The sequence below is a fragment of the Gavialis gangeticus genome, unplaced genomic scaffold, assembly GCF_001723915.1.
Source record: "Gavialis gangeticus isolate Ggan-Ray unplaced genomic scaffold, GavGan_comp1, whole genome shotgun sequence".
Classification (NCBI taxonomy): Eukaryota; Metazoa; Chordata; order Crocodylia; family Gavialidae; genus Gavialis; species Gavialis gangeticus.
Genome location: NW_017729024.1, coordinates 8,544,667 through 8,555,315, shown reverse-complemented (window position 1 = coordinate 8,555,315; position 10,649 = coordinate 8,544,667). Strand labels below are relative to the sequence as shown.

The 10,649-nt window shown below is 42.8% G+C and overlaps 1 protein-coding gene across 1 annotated transcript in view; it reads left to right on the top strand.

The window, feature by feature from the left end:
• The window catches only part of FAM81B (family with sequence similarity 81 member B), a 79,607-nt gene that overhangs the window by 8,034 nt on the left and 60,924 nt on the right, over positions 1-10,649 (top strand). Inside the window, exon 2 of the mRNA XM_019516878.1 lies at positions 2,517-2,580. Within this exon, the coding sequence (XP_019372423.1) occupies positions 2,540-2,580 (41 nt within the window). The 5' untranslated portion in view covers positions 2,517-2,539. The remainder of the gene's footprint in view (positions 1-2,516; positions 2,581-10,649) is intronic.

Here is a 10,649-nt window from a genome sequence, read left to right as displayed (position 1 = left end):
TATATATATATATATATATATATATATATATATATATATATATATATATATATATATATATATATATATATATATATATATATATATATATATATATATATATATATATATATATATATATATATATATATATATATATATATATATATATATATATATATATATATATATATATATATATATATATATATATATATATATATATATATATATATATATATATATATATATATATATATATATATATATATATATATATATATATATATATATATATATATATATATATATATATATATATATATATATATATATATATATATATATATATATATATATATATATATATATATATATATATATATATATATATATATATATATATATATATGCCTGTTTTATAATCCCATTTTTCTTCATCTAGAGCCCTTTATGGTGATTTATTTGTTCAGCACCAACGATGAGCTCAGTGTTGTGTAATACATAAAAGTAGAGACGGCTCATATCATATATGTATTTATATGTATAAATATACACATGAAGCAAAAACAAACTACTTAACGAATTATCCCTCATGTTGAGTGTTTGTAGTTATAAGGAGCAATAACTTTGGGAGAGAATGACTGTTAAAATGAATACACATGCAGGCATGGTACTATTATATCTATATACAGGTATCAGGAGACAACACTGAACACTGACCACATTATTAAATTAGGACTGAGGTAAGCTAATTGTCAATACAAGTTTCCCTCACCAACTGCTGGGGTTAGGTTCCTGAAAGTTCCTGTGGTTGGCAAAACTGTGGATGGCAAGACAAAATGTTTATGGAAAAAGGGCAGGTTGCGGGGCTGATGAGCAGCCACGGAAAACCATAGTTCCTCAAAACTGTATACTGTGGTAGCCAAAATGGTATGTAGACTATTAAGCGTGGATACTCAAAACTGTGGCTGGCAAAACCATGGCTGGCAAGGGAAACCTGTATAAACAAATTCAGTTGAACCTTTTAGACTAAGGGTTTGCAACTTGGTGGCTGGATCTGGCCAGTGAAGAGATTTTATCCAGCTAACAAAGTGTGCCAAAAAGTGATCCCACCATTAGTAAGTTTTGTGCAAGAATGTGCCATCAAGTGGTGAATATGTAACAACTGCCACCTGTGGCCCACCTTTAAGACCAAGATGCATTAATTTGGACCCCTTTCAGTGAAAGGTTTTCAATCTCTGCTGTAAAAAGATTAATACATTCCCATGTTACATTCATTTTGGGTCTAACGGATCTCAGTATGCTGCTCTCACCATGCTGTGGTTACAGAAGAGGGGGCCTAAATCTCTGTATCTAAGCTTTACTCAGCATAAGTGGGTATGTGCTCACAGGAGGTCTTTTGTCAATGAGCTGATTACTGTGGTGCTCTTAATGATAAAAACAAGATGAACTTTATTAGCCACTACATTATTTGTATTTAAAAATTACATAACTGTAGTCAAGTGCTTGCAATCTGTAGCAACCTGCAGTGTACTCACTATGCCTATTGTCCAGTAACCTGTTTCCCCCCTAGGATCACAACAACAGATGTTTCACATAGTTATGACTCCCTTGCTTTATGACCTATGTCATCTATGCCCTGCCTGGTCTCAGTGCAAGGCTGGCATTCACTTTAATTTGCACTATGGTCCGCTGAGAGATCATGAGGAAATCAGAAAGATCAGGGAAGTTGGCCTGATTATACCACCATTTCATCCTCCTTGCCTTAGTAAGTCTCTCTCCTGGGACAGGGGGATGATCTTGGTCCGGGAACAAGCCCTGCTGTGCTCATCAGATATGGCCAGAATCTAGTGCCTTTGCTCTCCCTAAACAGCACTAAGGGAATGGATCATAAATCAGTCCCTATAATTCTTTCATATAACTTGTGGAATATTTGCTGCATTCATGGAGTATATATCCATGTACAAGACTGTTTCCTGAAAATATGGACTGTAAATAGAAATTATAGAAATCATAGAGAAGTAGAGCTGGAAGGGACCTCCAGAGGTCATTTAGATTATTCCTATCCAAACCATCCTATACAATCCATAAGCTAAACTCTTTATAAAACTGCCAACAACCCTGACACAACACACGATATAATGCCCTAACCTGCCACAGGTAAACCACAGGAACCACAGCAGCCAATGTCCTGCTTCTATAAAAAGGTTGTTAATATATACTCAAGATATAAAGGTAGAGGTCCCCCTCTACAGAAGAAGGCAAAAATCCCCACAGTCCACACCAATCTGATCACAGTATGGTGAGAGCAGCATGCTGGGATTCTTTAGACCCACCAGTCTGGAGTAAAATTCCTTCCTGACCCCAGATATGGCGATTGCTTTGACCCTGAGCAGAGAGGCAAGGTCCTCTAGCCACGAATCTCTGGCTTTGGCCCCAGCAGGATCATTGGCACACTCCAGGCAATACTGAAAAGTGGTTTGAGTTGTATACATGGAAACTACAAATAAATACTTTTTTGATCTTTGCTTTAGATAAGATTTTTCTTCAGGCAACAATGTCAACAGAAAACCCTGCAGAACTGGTTAATACTAACAAGTAAGTCCATAAGTATTTATTATCATGACTGTCACGACAGCTTGAATAGAAACTTATTGCATTCAAGTGCTTATCATTCTATTGCAGAGTTGACTCTAATGGAACAGCTTCCATTGATAAGGAAAGCAAGGAACAGTGTTAAAGTATTAGGACACCTTGCTAGTTCTGATTGGGTTGACCATATCAGTAGTATTTTATGTTGGAGCCACCCAGCCATACTTCAAACTGAAGGAGGGAAAAGAAACATTGCTATAAGGCTCCCAGGTCTACTGTAGAGGATCAAACCGTCTTCTTCAGTATGGAATGGAGTAAGATCACCCTAATTGACGTGTCTCAGAATCATACCCCTTCCTTTGGAAAGGAAGGGATATTTGGTACCACAGCATCTTAAAGTAGCCCTTTCTTCCAAAAGGTATGGGAGCAGGGGAGTGGGCTATGTGACCACCTGAGATGAATCAGATGTGCACCACCACCAACTATCAGTGCCAGCCTTTCTAGCTCACAAATTTTGCATTTGGCCCTTGGGGTCTTAATTCAACATTCTGATCCTTAAAAAACAACTATGAATGTTATACTGGAGTGTCTAGATTCACTGATTTTTTTAAGTTTTTGCTTTAGATACCCAGAAATACATAAGCAAAAAGGAGACAGATATCTAGTCCATCACCTTGCAGCAGAGCTGAGGACTGCCTCCCCGCTGTTTCCCATTCACAAGGACCAGAGGACTCTCACACTACAAAGGATGCTAGGAACACCTTAAAGGCCAGGGAGAGATGGGGTAACAATTCTATTCCCACTTGTAAAATGACAAGTTGGAATAAGAAGGAATGCATGCTACTGAATTAAAAGAGCAGCTGTTAAGGCTGTTGCATGCATGGAGGGTTGTTCCTACCCCATGTCCCAATTCTGGCACCTGTTGCTACCTATTGAACCTCAATATTGAAGCAATACCTAGTCCCAGAGAACAGGCATGGGAACACCTGTTCCCGTGCCTCTTCCTGCTTGTGAAAGGCATAGGAATAGGTTTGTCTCTCAAACTGTGCTCATCCTGGCCACTTCATTCGCTACCATCGATGCTTCTTAAAATCTGGAAACAAGGTTTTAATTAGGTCTGTTGACTACAGGCAGAAGTGTGATATTCAGAACTGTTAGCTTGCATGAATCATCGTGGTCTCCAGTTTCTCTCACCAGGGGAAAAGCTTTTCTCTGGATTGTAGGGGAAATTGGATCAGCTAGTGCGTAGCACCCATACACTGAAGGGCGTGCTCATACGCCGAAGAGCACTGATCTCGTCCCTTTTGCTGGGCTCGTTCCTAGCCGCGATCAATTAGGCAGAGAACGAGGGAGTGTTGGCAAGATGATTTATTTCTCTGCAGAGGGGTTACTCAGTGCCCAGAAGACAAAGAGCTCCCCTGAACTGAGTTCGGTAGCACCTTTTATACCAACAGGTCATACATATGCAAATATAGGCATACATAGGCATATACGCGCGCGCGTATCTTTGGGAAATTTCCACTCGCCTTGGGTTTTTCCACTTGAGGTCACAAGGTTACTACAAAACAAGCTCTAACTGGTTCAAACTGGTGGTGACCAGCTTTGTGAATCTGCTAGCTGGCCATCTTGCAGACACGTTCTCATGCACATGGCTCCTCCACAAAAACCTCATAACAAGCTTTCTCTTACAAGATTCCATTTGGAGTTCTTTACAGGGCAGCTATTTGTAAGTGACATTACATCTGACTGTCACTATTAAGAAAAAAAGCTAGCTACTGGTGCTGTTGGCATTACTGCATGTTTAACTGCATTGGGTGCTTACTTTAGGAGCACCAGGAACTAACTAGGTAAGGGCTATCTAATTTCTAGGCAGCTGGAGACTGAAAACCTGCAGGCCATACCAATGAGCCACAGGCCCCATGGGCTGCACACCATGTAGACAGTCCCCTCTGCTGCAGTATGCACCCGTTCTCCCCTACTGATGCATCACATACCCCACAGCACTGTGCTCCTGAGCAGGCACTCCCACCCACCACTGCACCCTGTGTTGCTGTCTGGTCCCCACCACCACTGCACTGCAGCCTGCATAGCCCCAGGCTTGCCCTCAGCTCCTCCTTAATCATGCTGTGCTGCACTGCCCAGTTACCAGGGGTGAAGGCAGGCAGCAAAAGCCAGAAGAAGGAGGGGGAGCCTGGAGACTCTGGCTGACTTTGCAGCCCTTGTCGTCCATGTGGGGAACACAAGAAGCAGTGGCCAGGCAGGGAGCCCAAGAACTGCAACCTAACCCTCATGGGTTGCATGCAGCCTGCAGGTTGCCAGCAGAACCAGTCTGAACTGGGTAATATGTTTATTATTCGCTGTTTAAATTTGCTGATGATACCAAAATTTGGGGTGAGGTGAGCACGCTAGTAGGGAGGGAAAGATTGCAACAAGACCTGGATAGGTTACAGGAGTGGGCTGACATAAACAGGATGCGTTTCAATACTGACAAGTGCAGGGTGCTGCACTTGGGCAGTAGAAACCAGCAGCACACTTATAGAATGGGAAACTCCCTTCTTGAGAGCACGGAGGCAGAAAGGGATCTTGGAGTCATTATTGACTCCAAGATGAACATGGGCCGACAATGCGAGGTCACGGTTGGCAGGGCTAACCGGACCTTGTCGTGCATCCACAGGTGCATCTCGAGTAGAGCCAAGGAGGTGATCCTCCCCCTCTACGCGACGCTGGTCAGGCCACAGCTGGAGTATTGTGTCCAGTTCTGTGCGCCCCATTTCAAGAGGGATGTGGACAACATGGAGAGGGTCCAGAGGAGGGCCACCCGCATGATCCGGGGACAACAGGGCAGACCCTACAGTGAGAGACTGCGGGACCTGAACCTATTCAGCCTTCACAAGAGAAGGCTGAGGGGGGACCTGGTGACTGTCTATAAACTCACTAGGGGGGACCAGAAGGGTTTAGGGGAGACACTGTTTCCCCTAGCGCCCCCTGGCATGACAAGGAACAATGGACATAAATTATTAGAGAGTAGGTTTAGATTAGACATCCGCAAGAACTGCTTCACACTTAGGGTGGCTAGGAGCTGGAACCAACTTCCTAGGGAAGGGGTGCTGGCTCCTACCATGGGGATCTTTAAGAAGAGGCTTGATGACTACCTGGCTGGACTCATTTGAGTCCAGTCTTTTCTCCTGCCCAGGCGGGGGGTCGGACCTGAAGATCTAAAAGGTCCCTTCCGACCCTACTTCTATGATTCTATGATATACCATTAAAACATCTACACTTTCTTTATATCATTATGTAGTATACTTCTGCATAGCTTAAAGACTTTTTCAAATCAAATGCCTGGTAAAAATGCACTAATAAGCACTTTTGCCAGAATTACATTTTTCAAACATCTCTGTGGACGAGCCTTATAATTTTCTTAAGAGACCTTCCATGCTACAGGAGATAGTCCTTGACCCGAAGTGCAACCCAGTAAAAGGTTTATAGAAACAAAGGGATCACTGGAATATTATGTGAAACACATGCTGGACTGAAGCAAAAGTATAAACTTCAGAATTCCTCACTGAATACATTTTGAGGATGTAGGTCACTGGCAATATGCCAATAGGTTATCATTTCAATTCAGCTCAGATATACATTGCAAGAAGCCACATGGGATAAATGATTTATGATTTATCTATATGAGTGAACCCTGTCATGCAACACCTCTATTTGACAGATACTATTTTTTGGGTTTGTGGGGAATATCTTGGCTTTTTTAACATTGTACTGGGGCTCCTTCAAAACTAGCAAGAGTCAAGAAGTAAAGGGCTGATATTTTGCACTATACCATGACGATTGATGTGCTGGGTGGATAGGCTGGCCTTGTGGTTAGTGGGCTGCACTCCAATGTGAGAGACTGTTTCAGTTTTCAGGCTCATGGGGACAATATCACCTTTGCAGGGAGCCTCATGACAATTGGGCTGGAAAAGGAATGTCTCCATATGGAAGGGCAGCAGTGACCCTGGAGTCCCCCTCCTCCCCCTTGAGGTTCCAGTAAAGGCAATTTTAAGTTCTGTCCCAGGCTTCATACAAGTCTTCCTGCCGGTGATGGCGAATTAGTACCTTCTAACTAGCACTATTCCTTCTTAGTTCAGCCTTATTTACATTTGGGCCAGCTAGGGAACATATAAGGGAGTGGGTTTATAGAAGACTTGTATATTGAATTTTCCCCCATTTTCAAGTGGAATTTCAAATGCTGTTGGTTGCAACCAATGCCATATCTCAATTACTCAAGGCCTTCTGTCACTGAGGCTTGCAGGGTTTAGAGAGCACTGCAGCGGTAGTAACATGTTCCAGCCCCTTGTGGAGAAAATACAAAAGTCTGCAGCTAGTAGAAAAATCATTTTTTACATGTACAAGCGCCTGGCGCCATGACGCTTGCAGTTGTATAAGAGGCAAAATGCATGTCAGTGCTGAGAAAACGACAGTGGCGCACTTTTGAATAAAGCACCTCGGAGGTGCTTTAGTTCAAAAGCGCACTGCTGCCATTTTCTGTCCACTGATGTGCATTTCGCTGCTTGTACAACTGCATGTGTTGAGTCTGCTTAGAAGCGGTGGATCTCCGGCTCATCGCCAAATGAAAAGGTATGTGTATAAATGCCAAATTGTGACTGGTAGGTCTTAATAGGAAGTAAACTAAACAAAAAAGCAGGATGGAATCCTTGGAAAGTCAGATGTTGCATCTTACTGTTAATATATGAAGTCTGAGGGTAAAGCCAATGGACAGTTAATTAATATAAAAAAATTTTGTTTGGATACTAAATGCATTCTTTCCTTCCCTAAGTAAAAGTTAATAAGTCTTCTTTAAGGCATATCCTTCATTGCTTTCTGCTCAATAACTAGAGAAATGAGGATGGATTTCCTTTAGTAAGGAGTCAAGGTTCATATAAGTTGAATCTGAGGGGCATGCTGATTGCTCATGACCGTGAAATGCCATCATGCTAAATTATCCTTTTTTTGCAGAACTGAGGGAATGACTTTAAGTAATGGAAAATTGATTAACTGCCCTTGATATTACATTTATAAATGTTCCACCTACAAATTTATGTAATGTTTTCTTGTGCTAATTTATCGTAAAACTACACGCTACAATTTTCAAACTTAGTTGCTTACAGTGAGAGTAGTCATTTCAAGGCTGTAACATCATAAATACTCACTGTGGCAATGATTATATCACTGACAAAAGATTATGTTAAAATGGAAATAACTAGCAGGAGTTAAACCCTATTCTCAGGGAAGTAATATTAATAATAAAACTAAAGGAAGGCAATTCAGAAGGCATGATGTCCTAGCAGAATGTTTTCCATGGAAAATTTCTTGGTTTTTCCATGGAGCAGTGGTACCACTCCAATGGTCTTTCCACTGTTTTTTTTTAATGGGAGTCTGTTTAGCATGGTAGGTTAGGGCAATGATCACTTAAGGCCTGGGATGAACTCTGACCTGCAAGCCCTCCCCTCCTTATTTTGGGAAGCGGCTATTTGATCTTAACAATCAGCTGAGCTTGAGATTTGCAGTCATGTATGTTTTGGCATCTGTACTCCTTCAGTGGCAGATAATAGAGAGGATGGTACAGCAGGACAGATCACTTGAGGATCTGGCAGCATGAGGTATAACTAGGGCCTTTCTAAATATCTCCCCAGTTTCTCTTGTAGCTGGTACAGGTTTCCCCTGCTTTGTGAGGTACATGCGTTCCCCAAAAACTGCATGTAACTTGAATTTGCATAAAGGGAACCCACTTTATAAGGTAACAAACAGGGATATGTTTCCACGGCAGTGAGGGAGGGAGTGGGGCTGGGGCTAAGTGAAGGGTGGGGGGGGAGGGGAGGGGCATGGCACAGCCCAGCAGCTGCAGGCAGGTGGCGTTGGCCATTCCCAGGGCTGCAGCAGGGAGCTAAGCTGTCAGTGGGAGCAGGGCACAGGACAGGGGGGTGCAGCTTTTGCTTCTACGTGCACCTTGGGAGGGCTGCGGGCTGTGCTAGGCTCTTCCCATGGGTGTGTCCCCAGATCTGCACATAGGACGAGGGCAGGCTGCCGCTGTGGGTTGGGGCCGGTGATGGCACTCTTCCTGGCAGGGGCTTGGGCAGTGGTGTGCTCAGGGTGGGTGGCAGTGGCACTGGGAGGGGGGCTGCTGCCCCCGCAAAATTTGCCATAGCCCCCTAGCCCCCCCTCCCAGTGCCACCACCACCCACCCTGAGCACATCATAGCCCAAACCCCGCACTGGGAACAGCCCGGTGCTGCCGCCGGTCCCAGCCCGCAGCAGCAGCCTGTGTTCATCCTGCATGCAGATCTGGGGGCACACGCCCACCAGGAAGAACCCAGTGCAGACCCCCAGCCTGCAGCCCTCCCAGGATGCGTGTAGCAGCAAGAACTGTGCCCCCATGCCCCGAACCCACTGACAGTGCCCTCTGCTTTGCTCCCTGCTGCAGGCCCAGGAGCACCTGACAACACCTACCTGCAGCTGCTGGGCTGTGCCACACCGTGCCCCACTCCCACCCCTTCCCCTACAGACTCACCTTGCATATAATGAATTTGGGGTGTAAAAAGGGTCATTGCATAAGAGCGAATTTGTATATACAGAACCTGCATAAAGCAAGGGAAACCTGTATAAGGAGAGCAGTATGAAGGTACTCTAGCCTCCATTCTCTGTCTCTTCATTCCACCTTTCTGGAAGCTCAAGGCTGACAGGATACATATCTCTTATATGAGAGGTCAAACTGCCCCTGCCCCCTCTAGCCCCCTTAGTGCAGGTCTGGACCACAGGGATCTTCATGGGTGACATGCAGATATGATGACAGTAGCAGTGAGGCAGTGGGGCAGGTGGCAGGGCAAGTAGCAACGTAGCTGTCACTCAACCCCTATCACAGATATGTGTCAGAAATGGGCTCTGTGCCCCAGATTTAAATGGGCAGCCCTGCCCTCACGTACCTCATCCCAGATTCCTGGGCCTGAACATTTACACCCCTTGAAGGCCCCTTTACAAAGGGGCCTTCAAGGGGTGTAAATGTTCAGAGTTAAATGGCCTTAAGAATATGGTTCCTAGATTCTCAAAACATGCTTGGTTTCTCCACAGTTAAAATCAATCATTATTATTATTATTATAATAAATAATTATAATACTATTTTATAATAAATATGTTTGGGTCAGAAGGAAAAACAAAGGAAATTAAAATTGCATTCTATTTTTGTCCTATACGCATAAGGATCCATTCCTCTGACAAATCCCACTCTCATTAAAAGTTGACATAATCACACAGGTAGGCTTTTTAAAACAGTCTAATCTGTACTTGGGGGCCTAAATGTAGACAGTTAGTTTTAATGAAAGGTATGTATCTATATTTCCTGTGTTTTTTTTAAAAAAATATGTATTTAAAAAAAAACACTTTTAAGGAAGGCAACATTTTTGATAGGGAAATGAAATGAAAAACTCAAGTCTTTATGATATGACCAGAAGCTGAAATGCTGACACTAAGAGAGGGGAAAGGGGGTTGACGCATTTTCGGACTTTTTGAAAAAGTTCTTTACTGAGTCAAAATAATTTGGAAACAGATAGCATATGGAGTTCTTCTACTTAGTTTGTTTTACCAAAAACTCACAATAAAGGTTTTAATTTCCATTTTAGAAATTTGGTGCCAGCAAGATTTGTATTAAATATATGAATTGATGGTAAATGATATTGTCAACATCTTTGACCATTTTAAATTCCATTATAGCAGCAATAACTAGTAAACCACTTTCTAGTACCTAACAGATGTTCTACTGCCCTTTTTACACCCGTCAGCATTACGAGTTCTATAAATTGCTCAGCTGCAGAAAGAGAGAAATCAAGCTATTATAAGAATTCTGAAGAAGTGATACAGAATATCAGAATTAAGTGTCCCCATACTTGTTGTGTATGTACAGACAACTACTCACTACTGCTCATAGTTTTACCCTGTTCAAACAGAACCAGTTGAAGGCATATAGGGTTCCTGATGATGGTGCCTGCAGATGTTAGGGCCCTGAACTAACTCATAGCGCTTTACATAAAGTTAAA